This window comes from Phodopus roborovskii, unplaced genomic scaffold, assembly GCF_943737965.1.
Source record: "Phodopus roborovskii unplaced genomic scaffold, PHOROB, whole genome shotgun sequence".
NCBI lineage: Eukaryota > Metazoa > Chordata > Mammalia > Rodentia > Cricetidae > Phodopus > Phodopus roborovskii.
The window spans coordinates 1327173-1343906 of record NW_026126560.1 but is presented as its reverse complement, the minus strand read 5'-3'; the positions used below and the strand labels follow the sequence as shown (position 1 = coordinate 1343906).

The 16734-nt window shown below is 51.6% G+C and overlaps 1 protein-coding gene across 1 annotated transcript in view; it reads left to right on the top strand.

The window, feature by feature from the left end:
- Cpne2 (copine 2) overlaps positions 1-16734 on the top strand; it is a 38334-nt gene that overhangs the window by 10006 nt on the left and 11594 nt on the right. Inside the window, exons 2-12 of the mRNA XM_051201962.1 lie at positions 5541-5755; positions 8013-8192; positions 8567-8641; positions 10123-10194; positions 11278-11361; positions 11574-11663; positions 12161-12259; positions 12623-12709; positions 13851-13910; positions 14787-14920; positions 16366-16420. Of these exons, the coding sequence (XP_051057919.1) occupies positions 5576-5755; positions 8013-8192; positions 8567-8641; positions 10123-10194; positions 11278-11361; positions 11574-11663; positions 12161-12259; positions 12623-12709; positions 13851-13910; positions 14787-14920; positions 16366-16420 (1116 nt within the window). The 5' untranslated portion in view covers positions 5541-5575. The remainder of the gene's footprint in view (positions 1-5540; positions 5756-8012; positions 8193-8566; positions 8642-10122; positions 10195-11277; positions 11362-11573; positions 11664-12160; positions 12260-12622; positions 12710-13850; positions 13911-14786; positions 14921-16365; positions 16421-16734) is intronic.

Sequence of the window (16734 nt, the reverse complement as noted above, 5' to 3'; positions counted from 1 at the left end):
TCCTGTCCCTAGAGTAGCCACAGCTGAGGCTCTTGGAGCTGAGCTGCTGCTGCTAGGCCACCTTAGATCTGCCCTCGCCCACCTTCCACTCTTGTCTCTGCCTGGGCCCCAGAGCTCCCGCAACCCATCCTCTCCTGGGCCTGCATCACTTGGCATTTCCTGTCACTACCACCTCAAAGTTGAGGTCCTACCATCTGGCTCAGCTCCAGAGTTCCCCTCAACTGCATCAAGCTCCTATGCCCAGTTAATGGGCCTTGACTCCATTTGTCCCTTGCCCCTTCTTGGGCCTCAGCTTCCTCCCTGTTACATAGGGACCATTGCTTCTCTTTCTCATCCTTCAGAGAGTTATGAAAGTCCAAGTTTGGAGAAGTGGCTTTCTCTCTTGAGCCTGATGCTGGGTTCTTGGCTCCTCATGCATTTATTGCATTTCTGCATTCATGCTGGGGGGGGTGTCACTGCATGGTCCTCCCTTGGAAACTCACATTGTGGGAGCTTGTGGAGGAGTTTGTAAAATGGTTGTAGGATACAGTGATGACGGAAAGAAATGGTGTGGAGTAGACACAGATCACATTGGCAGTGCAGTGAGTTATGTGATCTGGAAAGGGAATTAGAAGACTCTGATAGCAATTGACTTACATGACTGAAGACTCCCTCTGACAGGGTAGGGGAGAGCTTCATGGGCTAGGCATTGCTGAGCAGGAGAGTTTTCAGCTTGCCAGCTATGGCAGAGCAAGTGAGGCATGAGGCTGGTGCTGACCACAGGTGGAGGCTGCCCCCTGGGACATGGGAGAGGGAGGGCAGGGAGTCACTGTCAAGAACTACTAGAGGTCTGGCCCAAGCCACAATACTCTAGGTGTGTAGCTTGGTTTTAATGTCATCAGAGTCCACCCTTCTATCAAGAGCAAGATGCCTGGTCCTTGTGGCAGTGGCCACGATTCTGTGTCATTTTTTATGTTTTAGACCGAATCTCACCGTATAGCCCAGGCTGAACTTGAACTCATGATCCTCCTGCTTTTGCTTCCTGAGTGCTGTGCTGCTACTACCTGCTCTTCTGCTTTGTTACAGCAGCCCTAGGATATACAAGGAATGTTTGTTGAATGAATGTGAGACCAGTGACAGGTCATTTCCCAGTCATTTAGTTCATCTATAAACAGGTCTACTGGTTTTGCATCCCTAACTCAAAGCCCCTTTCCCGGGGGGGGGGGGGGTGTGCCCACCTGTAGGAGTCGTGCTCGACCTTTGGAGCAGGCTCTTGCTGACTGCACCCCATCTTCCAGTCCCAAACCCCAAATTACCTGCAGATGGTGCTGTCCTGGAGCTTTTCCATCTTGCCCAATGTGCACACAGACCCAACCCCCCCTTAATGACACCTTGCTGCCTTCTGCTGAGGGAGGGGAGGGGGCTGGCTCAACCAGGCTGTGGTTTCTTTTTCCATTGCGTCAGGCCTCAGGGTCCGGATCCCTGCCCCGCTGTGGGGCTGGCACCAAGGGCCACTCTGATCCCCTGCCCGTCCCAACCTCAGACACCATGTGCTCCCCATTTCGGGGATCCAGGAGCTTCCTGCCAGAGGGTAAGTTGGAGGTGGGAGCCCTGCCCCTGCTTGGGGAGGAGTCCACTTCCCCGCCCACCATTCATAGAGTTCTGTTTTTCTTCAGCTGGAGCCTAAGCTGGCCCAGGTCGGTTGTAGTCGGCTTCCCTGGACCAGGCCCTCTTGGCTAAGCCCTCAGTTAGAGAAGGGATGTTAGTGCAATAACAAAGACCAGATTCTGGGTACGTGGACAGGATGGTGACGACCGTGAGGGTGTGTCCTCAGAGTGGTCTTGTGAGCTTAGGCCTTTGTATTTGTCCGTTTGAGTGTGTGTGTGTGTGTGTGTGTGTTGTACTGTGTACATGTGACCACAAGAATGTGTGCCTGCCCCCTTCCAGGTAGAAACAGAACTCTGGGCTATAGGGGTCCATGCCTAAGATGTATGAAATCCATTGTAGAGGGGCCAGTGTTGCAGGTAGGAGGTGGGTAAAGCCCACATGTCAGTGATGGGGGCTGGCTAGGGTGATAACAGAGGAGCTGAGGACCTAGTTTCTGTGTCCTCATTAAAATGCAGAATGGGCCAGCCCATAGGTACAGGTTTGCTATCCCACCTATTTGGGAGAGTGAGGCAGAGGGTGGCAAGATCGAGGCCTGCTGAGCTACAGAGTTCAAGGCCAGCCTGGGTAACTTAGTGAGAGCACTCTCTCAAAATTTATTTGTTTTTGTTTTTGTTTTTGTTTTTGTTTTTTTGGTTTTTTAAGACAAGGTTTCTCTGTGTGTCCCTGGCTGTCTTGGCATTTGCTTTGTAGACCAGGCTGGCCTCCAACTCAGAGATCTACCTGCCTCTTGAATCTCAAATTTTAAAATATATGTTAAAAGAGAAAGTGGGGGGGGGGATGTAGTTCAGTAGAGCACTTAGCTCGTATGTAGGGAGCCCCAGTTTCAAACCCCTGTCACTACAAAATACATACATGCATGCATGCATGCATACAGACAGACAGACATAAACCAGGCTTCTCCTTGGCTCTCCTGCTTTGCAGTCGTGGTTATAAGCTTGCCTCTTGGTCCCAGGCTCCCTGGTCTCGTGGGTTCCCAGGCTGTCCCTACTTTGCCCTACTCTTCCCCAAGTGAGAAGGTCTAGCACTGACTTGGGCATGGAGGGATGATCTCACAAGCAGTCTCTGCTGCTTCCTGGATGGTGGCCCTGGGCAGTGCCTGACTGGCTTCCACTTCCTGCTCCTCCACTTCCTGTCTGTAAAGTAGGGTGATGATCCTGTCCATGCCCACCCCAGGCAGAACAGGGACTGTGTGGACACCTTTGATACCCGCTGGCCAGTTGAGGCTTTGCTATCCATGCCCAGCTGCTTGCACCACCAGCATGGCTCCTCAGCCCTTTTCACAGAAATTGACAAGAATAAATACTGCCGGCAAATTGCACAGCTGTCCTGATGCTTTGGGAAGTGTGACTATAATGATGTCAAGGGACAGCCTGTAGGAGGGGAGGAGCTGAGGAGTGGCTTCTTCACTCTCCATATCTCCTGCCTGCCAGGAAGTCCTGTTGGCAGTGTCCCTTAGGAAGCTGGCATTGGGAGGAGCTGTGGTCTTTCTTGGCCTGCTGTGGGACAGCTGCTGCTGCTCCTTAACATGACAGTTAGCTGCTGTCTCAGGCAAAGTGAGCGTTTGAAAGGACCAGAACATGTGTTGGTATATGTCATCCCAGAATACAGCAGACAGAAACAAGGATTATATGTTCAAGGACAGCCTGGGCTACATAGTGAGATCCTACCTCACGAAGGGAGGTGAGGGTGGTGGCTCAGTGGGTGAAGTTACCACTAGGCCTAACTACCTCCATTCACCCCTGGGCTTCTCTCCTTCCAGGAAGGAGGGTACTGATTTACAAGTTGTTCTCTGATCTCCATGTCGGATGCACACCCACCCATTCCCCACAATAAACCAACAAATAGATATAAAAATTTTAAAGGGCTGGGAGACAGCCCATGCGCAAGCATGAAGACCAGAGTTCAGTTCCCCAGCAATCTTGTAAAAGGCAGGCCTGATGATGTGCACGTGTAATCCCAGTGCTGTCGGGGCCAGAATGGACAGGTCCCTGCAACTGGCTGGCCAGCCAGTCTAGTCAGATAGGTAAGTGTATAGCTTCAATAAAAGATCCTGTCTCAAAAAATCAGGGAAGTGGCTCAGTAGGTAAGGGCGCTTGTTCTATAAGCACGAGGCTCCGAGGACTTGAGATGGAAGGCCCAGAGTCTGTGTAAAAGGTCAGGCATGACTGTGGGTGCCTATAACCCCAACATCGAGAGGCAGAGACAGGAAGAATCTCAGAGCTCACTGGCCATCCAGCCTAGCCAAAAAGGTAACCTTGAGTTCAGTAAGAGACCTTATCCCAAGGGAGCAAGACAGAAATAAGAAGACATCTGGCATCTTGTTCTGGCCACTACCTGTGTGGCCACTGTATATGCACCCTCACATTCATACACACAACACTCATAGCAAAGTGGAGAACTATTGAGAAAGATGCCAGTGTCAGCCTCTGGCCTTCACAAATGTACTCACAAGTGAATGCACACACATAAAGGGCAACAAGATGCCCTGGCTTGCCATCACTCTCACTATGAAGTCCAACTATCCGTAGTGACCTGGGCTTATACAGTCCCTGTCCTACACCCTCACTGTATTTTGGCTAGATCAGGCTGGAGGCGCTGTAGAATCTCTAGCCCCAGAGGTGACCAGAGCTAGAATGTGCTCAGTAGGCTATTGGCAGGTCTTGAGATGAGGTAGGTATTCAACAAACACATAAGCCTCAGTTTCCATCCCTGGAAAATGGCATAGCACTACTATGTACCCAACAAGACTGAAGTAAAAACAAAAACAAACAAACAAAAAAACAGTGGGGTCCCACCGTGCTCTAAGACACAGGGGTATAAGCCTCCTCCTGGGGGAGATACAAGTCAGGTGAGCAGTGAGGGGGCTGAAGATTAGTGAAGCCCTTTGATATGATTGGGAACTAGGCTCATCACCCATGTTAATGCACATGGGAATCTCAAAGAAACAAGGTAAGACAGTGTGTTGACAGATAGGTTATAAACACAGAGAACTTCAGGCTTGTCTACAGGGCCAGTGACAAAGGGGTCCCACAACCCCCTCACCCTGTGGAGAGGTGAACACCTTGTCCTCTGAGGAAAACAGAGCCACTGACAGTTAAAAGTATTCACAGTCTCAGTAGAGGTACACTGGTCCTGAGGAGGGATTGGAGAAGTCAGGGATGCCTGGGGATGTCAGTTTTGTGCTGAAGACCAGGATCAACTCGGGCAAGACTAGAGTGGGGTAGAAGGGTGCTTGTTCACTTCATTTGGGCATACCCTTCATATATGCTCTAAAGCCTTCTGTATTCCACCCATGACCTTGGGCTAGAGATGTACAGGAACACAACAGGCGGTGAACGAGGTTGCCAATTTTGAGTAAGTTACCAGAGATTCACTTCCTAGTGGCCAAAGCAACAAGGAAAAGCCAAGCCAGCGTACACTCCACTGATGCTAGCCCATGCTTTGCTCAGGAGAAGCCCAGGTTTTCTGACACAATGCATGTAGGAAACCATGTCCACTATGATGTTCTGGGCAACCCATATCTCATAGGTAAGGACTGATCAAGGCAGAGGACAGGCACAAAGCAAACCATATACCTCTCGAAGACTCCTCGTTCCCTCCAGGTTTCTTGCGGTCTCCCTCCAACAAGCCTTTGCCCATGTCTTACATACACATCATCTGCCACCTCGTGGTCTACTTTGTTTTATTTCAAAACAGACTCTTGCCCTATAGCCCAGGCTAGCCTTGAACTCAAGAGCCTTCTGCTTTAGCCTCCTGCATGCTGGGATTACAAGCTTGTCCCAGTGTCCCTAGTCTAAACCCAGTTATTGAAGGTTAAGTGCTGAGGTCTCCCTGTGATAAGGTAGCATGTGAAGAGTGTCTGTCCCCTCCTGATGCTCACTCCTGTTCTCCAGACTGCCAAGAACTGCTGCTGCCGCCACCAACGCCCATGGCCTACATTCCAGATGGGGGCGCCCCCGCCACAGGGGCCATCCCCTTGGCCTCTCAGTGCTGTGTGTGCAAAGTGGAGCTGTCAGTGAGTGGCCAGAACCTGCTGGACCGGGATGTCACCTCCAAGTCTGATCCTTTCTGTGTCCTCTTTACAGAGGACAACGGCAGGTGGATGGAGGTGAGGCCATCCACAGTGTCTGGATGAATAAGGACTGGCTGGGCTGGGGGAGGGGAAGCTCCCTCTGGATCCAGGGAATGCTAGTCCTGCCCTTGGGATGAGGGCTTGTGGTGGAAGTTCACTCAGAAAATGGTCACTTTTACAATTAAACTTTAAGTGTACTAAAAATATTACTTAAGCCAAGTGTGGTGTTACAGACCTATAATTCCAGTACTGAGGCAGGAGAATCACAAGTTCCAGGTCAATCAGGGCCACATAATAAGTTCTGGTCCCCAAAAACCTAAAATAATATATGCAGAAATAAAATAATTAATTTGAAATATATTTCTGGCTGTGTGTAGTAGTGTGGGGACACATGCCTTTAGTACCAATACAAGCAGAGACAGGTGGATCTCTGAGTTTCAGGCCAGCCAAGGCTGCATAACAAGGCCTTGTCCTCCCTCCAACCCCCCCCCAAAACAAATACAACCCACCTATAAATACATACAGATTTATAGCTAGACTTCTAAATTATCACTCACAGATATATAATTATCATATTTATTATATCCTGATAGTTTATATGGCTATAGTTAGACAAAGCTTCCATAGCTTTGTACAGACTTGTTTCCTGCAAGGAACCTTCCTGATTTGTTTCTAACAATCACCCTGTTGGCCAGAAGCAAAGAGAAATAAGTTGCTCAAACTTGAGCCCAGAGATGGACTCATGCCCAGCAATGCTACTCCCTGCTGTGTGATCTCAGGTGAACCCCTGTCCCATTCTGGCCCTGTGTCTTTATTGAAATAGGGCTTTTATTTTCCCCTCTCCTACAGTGACTAACTTCAGTGCTGGGGACCTTCTGAGCTGAAGACTCTGGCCTGAGGCTTGGGAAAGGTTGTGGTTTAGGAAGGTTACCAAGAAACCGGAGCTGTTCATTTTAGCAGCCTCCCAAACCTGCTTTGATTCCCATTACAAAGGACGCTATTTTGTTGTTGATCAAATTCAGATTAACTCGAGGAAGATACTCTGGAAGATTGTAGACTGCCTACCAAGGAGAATCCCTAATCACTGTTCAATCTCTCATCTTCCAGATCATTCTACATGCATGTACATTTCCAAAAATATAGATTAGCCTTTTGTTAACCTAGAACTCCCGGTTCTTCCTCTGACAGCTGGGATGGCAGGTGTGCGACCACACAGTTCCTGCTTGAACTGGGCAGTGGTAGGCTCTCACTGAACATGCTGGCTTCTTGTGATGAAAAATATTTCTTTCAAAAAAGCTGGGATTGTTGACCAATTTATAGAGGGGAAAGTGGGACCTGGAGTATGTTGGTTTCTGTATCATCTGGTGTGTTGGTAGTATAGTCAACAGAAGGCGATATGACACCAGGTCAGCCCAGGAGTCTGGGGACAGTCCAGGCAGTTAGGTACTAATCTCCTCTGAGATGTCTCCAGAACCCCACCCTCCATGCTTCTCAGGGAGTAGTTTCTCCCCAACTCATGACACCCCCGCAATCTCTACTACCCCCAGATTGTCCACACAGGCTAAGAATAGTCTAGGTCAAGGAGTCTTCCGATCCCTGCTGCTCCTGCCCTTGGAAGCCTGGGTGGAAGGAAAAACCAACATAGCCCAGGTCTCAAAATAGACTGTCACTCAGACTCTGCTGTGTGTGTTCTGAGGCCAGGAGGTGGTTCCTACCCAGACTACTATGTACCCACAATGCCCAGCCCTGGTCCACCCAGGCTTTGGTGTCCAAAGCAAGTGGGCATGCTAGACTGAACAAATCCAGAATTCTGTCCAAGACACAAACATCCCCACCACCCAAGTCAATGACCCTGTGTGACCCACCTCCTCTCTTAGCAGCATGTACAGTGTGAGTTTTGAGAAAAGGGTTTTCCCAAAATAAAACATAGGAAAGCCATATAGCCAGAAGCCTTTGTTTTACAGAGGTAGAAGCAGGCCCAAATGGGGACAGGGATTTGTCCTCTGTCACTTGCCAGTCTGGGCTGCAGCCTGGGAATGGAGGGTCTTATAGAGTGAAGAGTGAGGGCTCTGGAATCAGTACTGGGCTCGTACCCTCACCTGCCTACCTCTGACTTAAAGTCTCAGAGCTGTGGTGTCCTCATCTGTGAGCTGGGTCTCATGGGCTGTGAATGCTGGTGGGAGGTGCTCAGTAGGAAGGTTGCCAGCCGCTAGCTAGAGAGGGAACCTGCCGCCATGACTCTGTCTTACCATGCCCCCTGCACCCCCCATGTCCCCGCCTCTCACCCCACCAGTATGACAGAACAGAAACAGCCATCAACAACCTCAACCCAGCCTTCTCCAAGAAGTTCGTGCTGGACTACCACTTCGAAGAGGTGCAGAAACTCAAGTTCGCCCTATTTGATCAGGACAAGTCCAGTGCACAGTTGGATGAACATGACTTCCTGGGTCAGTTCTCCTGCAGCCTTGGCACGGTGAGCCTGGGGTTCCCAAGTGGAGTGGGGTACACATGGGCCTCGGAGTCAACCTCTGCTCTTGGGGTCAGGCAGCCCTCAGACAGGATTTCCTATCCCTTCCTTTCTCTATCCGATCCTCTTATCAGACTCCCCCCGTCTGCCATGCAGACACCCCAGGAGCCAACAGGCTCAAAAGTGATGTAGCTCAGTGAGTTTGGGGTCAGGCAGAAAGCTTCCACAGAAGGAGCAAACAAATCAGTGCTAGCCACCCGCTACCGCAGAGAAGAGGGAGCAGTGTGGTACTTGGTGCTGTCACCATGGCCTGTTGTTGACCTATCCCCAAGAGCCCCTGCTGTCTCCCTAAACTGTCCTCTCTGTCTCTCCCATCCCAGATTGTCTCCAGCAAGAAGATCACTAGGCCTCTGCTGCTGATGAATGACAAGCCTGCAGGGAAGGGCTTGATCACGGTACCTGCCCCCTTCCTGCCCTTCACATCCCTTCTCTGTCTCCACCGCCCTCCCCCATCAATGGACTGCTTCTCCAGCAGATAATCACCAGCTTTGTTGGGAGTAAAAAGGCCCAACTTACAACTTAGCAACAGGTCTCTTAGCAACGGGCTTCTGGCTCTACAGATGATGCACTGGGGGCTGGCTGGCTGGGGGACTGTCAGAAAGGCCCTACAGGATGCTGATGATGCCATGTGATGCAGCTTAGAGCCAGGGGCCTCCTTATCGTTGGGGGAGGGGTGTCCAGAACCTTCCCAGTATCCCCCACCAATACTAGCCCCTGCAGCCTCCCCCCCCCCCCCGGGAGCATTTCAGAAAGCTCCTGATGCACATAACACTGTCTCTCAGTGATTCTAGCAATTGCAATGGTTCCCCTGCACCTTGCAGTGATTCTGGCAATGTACAGGTTCTTCCTGTGGATGGGCTCATTGGTCCTCAGAGCCTAGAAGGCAGGGCAAACCCCATCTTATAGATGTGGGAAAATGAGACCCAAGAGGAGCAAGAGTTCCTCTAGCGAGATTCCCCCTATAGCCCATGATGTGCTGATGTGTGCTCTTGAGCCCCTCACTCCCTCCCATGGCTCCTTCCTGCTGTGGAGTCTCCTTCAAGCTGAGAGAACCGGCAGCCCCTGCTTTGCTTCCCCACCTCAATTGTTTCTCCTTTCTCCTCCTACCCCACGTTCAGGGCAAGGCAAATCCATAGCATGTCTTAAAATGCCCAAGATAGTTTCCAGGCTGTTGCTGCAGCCTGGAACTCATCTCTCTAACCCCCTCAAAGTTCACAGCCAGCTCTCAGGGCAGCTTCTTTGCACTCAGTGTTTGTCTCGGATGCCCATGGCTTCACTCTAGGCCTGGGTTCCTTCCTCTGTCCTGGTCTGTGGTGCAGGGGGCAGAGGGCTGGCCAGTCTCAAGCAAGACTGTTCTCAGAGGCAGAGCCATGAGTCCATCGGTGGGGAGAGGCCACAGTGGACTTTTGCAGTTGTCCTGAGGTCTGAGGTCTGTGGCTATAGGGAAGACATGAATAGATGACAAACGTGAGGCCCCCATCTTTCCATGGACCTCAGTTTACTCAGCTGTGTGCAATGGGCAGTTAAGAGCTCCCATGTTGGAGAGAAAGCTTAAGGCCTATGCTCCCTGGTGCAGAGCCTCTCTCTTTGCCTCATGACCACCTCCCCTGACTAGTCCCCATATTACCTACCCCCCCTGGTGTCCTACAGCCCCTTTCCTGAGCCACGGGACTCACTTTCTGATTCTTCATAACGAGTCTCATCATTACCCCATTTTCCAGAAAATGGAAACCAAGCTGTAGAAGTGAAGAGGCTGGTCCAGGCTCACCAGCCACTCACTCTCCCCTTTGCCCTGCACCTAGCCCTAGAGAATTGGGTCCTGGCAGTGTGGGGAAGGGGTGGAGCAGATCCCGCTCTCATAGTCCCAACCTTTCAGATCGCAGCCCAGGAGCTGTCAGACAACCGTGTCATCACACTGAGCTTGGCAGGCAGGAAGCTGGATAAGAAGGTAAGCCAGGCATGGAGGGCTTCCATCAAACTCTTCCCCAGCCTGGGCCTGTGCTCTCTGCTGTAGCATTTCATTTCCTTCAAGGAACAGGCTGAGCACTGAACCACTGGAGTCAAGCCTTCTTACCCTCCTCCAGGGTTGACATTCTTGCTCTTCCCCCTCCTTTCCTGGTTAGACCAGATCCTTCTGCTTTCCTCAGCTTCATTAATTTTATCATTTTCCAGGGTTGAGGATGGGACCTGGGTCCTCACAATCCGCTAGGCTAGAGCTCCGCCATGGAGTACCCGGTGCCCAGGTTAAAGCAGACTCACTCCCATCCAGGTCCATTGTACTCTTCTGTCTGCCTGAGACCCTCTTCTGTGAACATGGTCATGGTACCCTTTCTGCATGCCAACTGTCCTTCTATAACCCCCTCCCCAAGGCCTCCTGGGGACAGAAGTGACAGTGGCCTTCAGTTGCCTGTCATCACACACTTTGCCTGTCTCCCTGTTGCATACTGTTGTCCTATACATTCTTACTCGGTTCACTCTGCCGTTTTATTTTTAACTTACATAAATGAATTTCTAGATGCCTTCATGCCCTTTGGTGACAGGCATCATATGTTTATTTATTTATTACATGCTGAGGAACACACAGAGAGCAGCTTGTGTAGTCTGCTCTCCTCCTTCCACTACATGAATTCTAGAGGGCGAATTCAAATGACCGAGTTTGATGGCAAGCACCCTTTGCAAAGCCATGCCACTGGCCTGCACTGTAATTTTAGGGTGGTGGTCTCCCTAAAGTCCTGGGGCCTGGCCTTATGATAGGCAGGGCCCTCTTGGAGCCTTGTGCTGCAGCTTCTCTACCTAAGGCATGGGGCTCTAGAACACAGGGCCCTTGCCTCACTGTGGGGTTTTCTCGTTTCTCTGGTGGTAGCACCAGGCCTCTGGCTGAACCTCAAGGAGGTTGTGGGGAAGAGAAGAGACAGACTGGCTGCACTGTACCTCCCACCAACCCTTAATCAGGGAGGTGGCTGGGCTACATTCCAGCCCCCATGAATCTGGTAGGGCTATGCCCTCTTACACATGTCCTGTCTCCCTGCAGGACCTCTTCGGGAAATCAGACCCATTTCTTGAGTTTTACAAGCCAGGGGATGATGGCAAATGGATGCTAGTCCACAGGACGGAGGTAGGTAGAACGGGCCTTGGCAATCTTACCACTTTTTGGTTCATCAAGCTGACAGCAGGGGGCGGCCTGTGCTGCCCCAGCCACATAGATCACACCGGAAGGGCCACAGGAACATTGGCTTCCAAAGCTGGGAGCATGTTTATGGGTTTGCCCACCTCTTCACACCCATCTCTAATGGGGTTATGAGCATTCTGCTCCTCCCTGTCTCCCAGGTGATCAAGTACACTCTGGACCCTGTGTGGAAGCCGTTCACTGTGCCATTGGTGTCCTTGTGTGATGGGGACCTGGAGAAGCCCATTCAGGTTAGTGGCCCTGGGGCTGTGTTACCCAGCCTGCCAGCCCCACCTTCTAGTCCACGCCAGTGAGGCTCCTGGTATACATACTTGAAACTTCTCTTATTAAAATGGGAATAGCCTTTCTTATAGGAAGGCAGGGGCCCTAGGATCAAGGCCTGGATCTCCCTGGTCCTCGGGACTTGGGCAGGATCCCTATCCCGAAGAGCCCTGCTGTAAATGCCTGCAAGGACTGCAGACAGGATTACAGAGGGTCCTGGCTGGCCAGAGGAGGAACAGATGGGTAGAGTAAGTAGCATAGCTTCCACCCTTGGGTAGCTTCAACCTGCTTTTCCAGCAATCATGGAAAGCTTCCTGCAGGAGGCAGCTCAGGAGCCCCAAGGCTAGACAGACCAGGCAATGAGAGGGAATGCCCACACAATAGACATGAGGTTTCCTCAGGTGTGAACAGGCTGAGAGTACCTCCTAGGGGCAGCTCTGGTGTGACCATGCTTAACCTGTCCCAGGTTATGTGCTATGACTATGACAGTAATGGAGGCCACGACTTCATCGGCGAGTTCCAGACCTCTGTGCTACAAATGAGTGAGGCTCGGGATGGCGTCCCGGTAAGATGGGCACATGTGCTGTGACTCTGGAGCTCAGCAGTGATTGCATAGAACTCCAGGACTTTGACCCAAGCAGAGAGGCCCAACCACACCTCTTCTGCCTATATGACCTTGAGCAAAACAGTCTCCTTGAGCCTCAGTTTCTCCCTCTGTAATATGGGGTAGAAGTTCAGGGTGTGGATGAAGTGGACACAGCCCCAAAAACCTGGGTACCCGGAGAGTGGTCTGAAGGAGGCCGCCTAGGGAACCCCTCCGGAGGAGGCATCTGCCCCTGGATGTAGGTTGTAGAGGGGATTCTGGGGCCCTGGGAGGATGGGGTCTTGAGATACCTCAGCTGAGTTTCCCTTCCTTCCATGGTGCCAGCTGGAGATGGAGTGCATCAACCCCAAGAAGCAGAGGAAGAAGAAGAGCTACAAGAACTCAGGCATCATTATCCTGAGATCATGCAAGGTGAGCTGCAGGCATAACCAAGCCTTGGTCTTCTTGTCTGCAGAATGGGTGTGTCAAAAAAAAAGTAGAGCATTCTACGGCTTAGTCACACATCAGGGTGTGAGCTGATTTCCCAGGTGATTTTCCAGCTCGAGGATCATGGGGAACTACCTCTACCCACCATGGAAGCTTACTCTGTACACTTGGGGCAGAGGCTGTGGGGCTGAGCACCCTGGCTTCAGGCACCAGAGAGGACCCAGGCAGCTATGGTTTCCCTGGTAGAAATGGGGCCACCAAGACTCAGAACACTATGGGCAAGCCACGTTGGTAGGCAGGACAGTAAGGAAGGTCGCATGAGTGGACAAGTGCATCTGGCTCAGCCTGGAGTGCAGGAGAACATGTCATTGCTGCCTGCTGAGGCCTCCCCACCCCTAGTGTAGAGCCCAGATTGTCACAGGGTCACAGGAGTTGGCAGGCGCTACAGACAGTGCTCTGTAGACATCAAGCGTGATTTTGGACCCATTTCTGAAACACCTGCCACTCAAAATATTTTGGCACCTGCTTGGCTGATTCTTCCAGTCCAGCCTGATTCTAAGATGGTCTGACTGTGTGGTCCAGGCTGGCCTTGATCTTGTCATCTTTCCAAGCTCAGACATAACAGGCACAGGAGAGAGATGTCCCTTTAAAATTTTGCTTCATTACATTTATCTTGGAGAGTCCTGATGCCACTGGCCTGGAAAGGCCAGGATGCTTTGCCAAGGGGAGGCAGAGGCCTTAACAGCAGACATGGTGTCTCCCCGCTTTGTTAAGCTGCTCAGGAGGCCTTGGACAGGCATCTGCATTTTGGGTGCATTAGCAAGGGAGGCGGTGAGGAATGGGGGAAGTGGCTGCCCGGCACCCAGTGAGTGGTGAATGGAGACTTCCTCTGTTGGAAACTAATTGGCAGGTGTGGCTGGCTCTGGGAAGCCTGGTGCCTGCCTAGAGTGATGCTTGTGTTCTGGGGTCCTTGTCCACTCATGGCCTTTGCTAGAGAGCTTTGGAGTCTGTTGTAATAAGATCAGGCCCAGCTGCTGCCTCTGGCCTCCTCCCGAGGCTCCAGGACACAAGCACCGACTCCTACAGGGAGCCACACCAGGATCTGCTGACTCACCAATTCTTCCAGATACACCGGAACTACTCATTCCTGGACTATATCCTAGGAGGCTGCCAGCTCATGTTCACCGTAAGACCCCTGCCATCACCAGCCCATCATCCATGGTTTGCTCTCAGGGTTCAGGTCTCTGCCACAGCAGCAGGGACTTGTAATAGACTTTAGCAAGGGCTTCCTTGGGGCAGAGAATGCAACTGGCCTCAGAGGAGAGGGGATAGGGAGTTTGTCCTGGTAGGCGGGCTGAGTCAGGCTTGGCTGGGGGCAAAGCAGGCCTACACAGGCTCTGCCATTCCCCTCACCAATTCTCTCCACAGAGGAGAAAGGTCAGTTCTTCCCTCTGGCAAGGAGGGCTCCACTGTCCAGTTGATCCTGCCTTCGCTTCTGTTCCTGGCAGTTCTCTGGCCACCCAAGGGCTCTGTGCTGTTCCCTCTGCCACCTTCTCAGAGACCCTCCCTGGAGCTTGTCCTCTGACACATCTGGCATTCATTGTCTTATCTGAAAGCTTAGGAACTTTCCACTCATCTGCACTTGTCCCTCCCCTAGTCTGGGAGTGCCATGAACTCTCTTCTTTCTCCTCCTTCCTGAGTTTATCGAGTACCCCCACCCCCACCTCCTCCACCTCCCACCCCCCCTCCCCAACTCCCCCACACATAGTGAGTACTTGTCTGTCACTTGTTTACAAGATAAACAGCCTCTTTGCCTGTGGCTGTAGTGTAAGCTCCAAATGGCCTCTGAGCCCTAGTCTTGCTCCTCATCCCAGGGGACTGCAAGCTATCCCTACCATGGTAGGCATTGGAGCACAAGAGTAACACAATAGAACAGTTTGCAGGTTGCAGACTGGGAAATGAGTATATCTCCTATGTCCACTAGGCCCTTCTAGTCCCTGAGGCTGTGCTGGGGATCTAGGGTGGGTGTCCACACTGCTTGGCATTTTTCATCCTTCTGCAGGTTGGAATAGACTTCACAGCCTCCAATGGGAATCCCCTGGACCCTTCTTCTCTACACTATATCAATCCCATGGGCACCAACGAATACTTGTCAGCCATTTGGGCAGTGGGACAGATCATTCAGGACTACGACAGGTATACTTGGAGATGACTCTGAAGGTCAGCTGGTGTCCCTTCAGACTGGAAAGCTCAGCTTGTCAGAGCTAAAAGGGACCCAGGGATCTGCAAGCCTGGGAATGGTGGGCCAGTGGCATACACAGCTATTGTCCCTTCCGTTCCCCATGGCAAACATTGCTAATCGGTTCCTGTACTCTTACCTGCCCAGCCCAGGTTCAAACTGAAATCTTTCTATACATGGTATACCAATCATCCAGTAAGAAAATGAGTTAGAAGGATGGAAGAGGAAGCTCAGTTGCTACAGTGCAGTCTCTGCTCTCACAGCTGGGGGTACAGTCCTGGGCGGGACTTGATTAGTGTCTGGTGATTGCTCAGCACTCAGAGGCACTCAGGTCTATGTAAGTTCAAGATCATCCTGGTCTGCGGTGTGAATTTTAGGCCAGCCAGGGCTACATAGTGAGTCCCTGATTTGGGTTTGTTTGTTTTAAGAATGTGTCTGAATGTACACAGCCGAGGACTAGGGCCTGGATGGCCCAGTTTCAGGGGATGGGGCCTAAAGGGTGGCTGTGCTCCCAGGCCACATTAAGATACACACAGCACGCAGAGCAAGGACGACTTCATGGTCAGGCAGAAGACCCTGATCTCCACCAGGTCACCCAAGCCCTTCCTTGCCACTCAGGCTCAGCAGAACCCCAGTGAGCTCGGACACCAAGCTGGAGCCTCTGCCTCTTGCCCATCTCCTTTAACTGGTCTCCCACTCTGTCCTGGGCTCTGGCAGTTCATGTTCTTGCCTTTAGGAAGCTCTCATTAGAAGAAGCCATCCAGAAGCAGAGTCTCCTGTTTAATGAGAGGCAGAAGACACTGGGACACCAAAGAGGGGCATATGGGGGTCTCAGGGACCCATCAGTGGCCATAGAGAGAAGTAGTTGTTTGGTTGGGCATTGGAGGATGAATAGGAGTTTGTTAAGGAAAACAGATTTGGGGAGGGCTATTTCAAATGGAGCATAGTGGCTGAAGTTGAGATAAGGGCCCATATGTTTGAGGAACTGGGAGAGGCCAGGGCCAGGTGTAGCTTTCAGGAACAGGAAGAAGAAGGTGAAACTAGGCTCTTGGGCTCATGAAGGCAGGCGTGGCTATCATTTTAGGAGTGTTTTTAACAGGAAGTTGGGAGCCTGGAACCAGTCCATTTGCTTCCACTATTAGTTACCCTGTCTCCTTGAGAAGGATCTATAGCGTGCTTCCAGGCCCATTGGTCAAAATTAAGCAACAGTGTCTGCCATGGGCACAAATGTGTCAAGCCAAGTTCAGCTGCCACCCAGAGGTGGGCTTAGACTTGGGCTTAGGGGGGAAATAACTCTAGAAGGGTGAATTCCTGCTGCCTGTCCCTGGACAGGAGAAGAGAGTGTGGTGTGGAGGGGTTGGGGGGTGTCCACATGTCTCACATGGTCTCTCTGTCTGCTCAGTGATAAGATGTTTCCTGCTCTGGGGTTTGGGGCCCAGCTGCCGCCAGACTGGAAGGTGAGTGAAACGGTGTGGGGCTCTGGGGCTCTGTCTGCCATGCACTCAGCCAAGACTACACTTGTGTCTGAGTCTTGTACCTCTGTGAGTGAGTCCAAGAGACAAGCAGAGGATGGTGTGGAACTCAGGGCAAAGGGGTAGACATCTGAACAGGGCCAAGATCCAGTCTGGGTGAGATAGAGAGGCAAGACACACCAATCTGGCCAGGGATGCAGACCTGAGCCAGGGGGCAGAAGAACAGATCGGGAGAAGTCATAGCACAGAAATCAGGAAAGGCCAAAGGTCAAGGAGCAGTGCTTGTTGGCTCTTGGAGC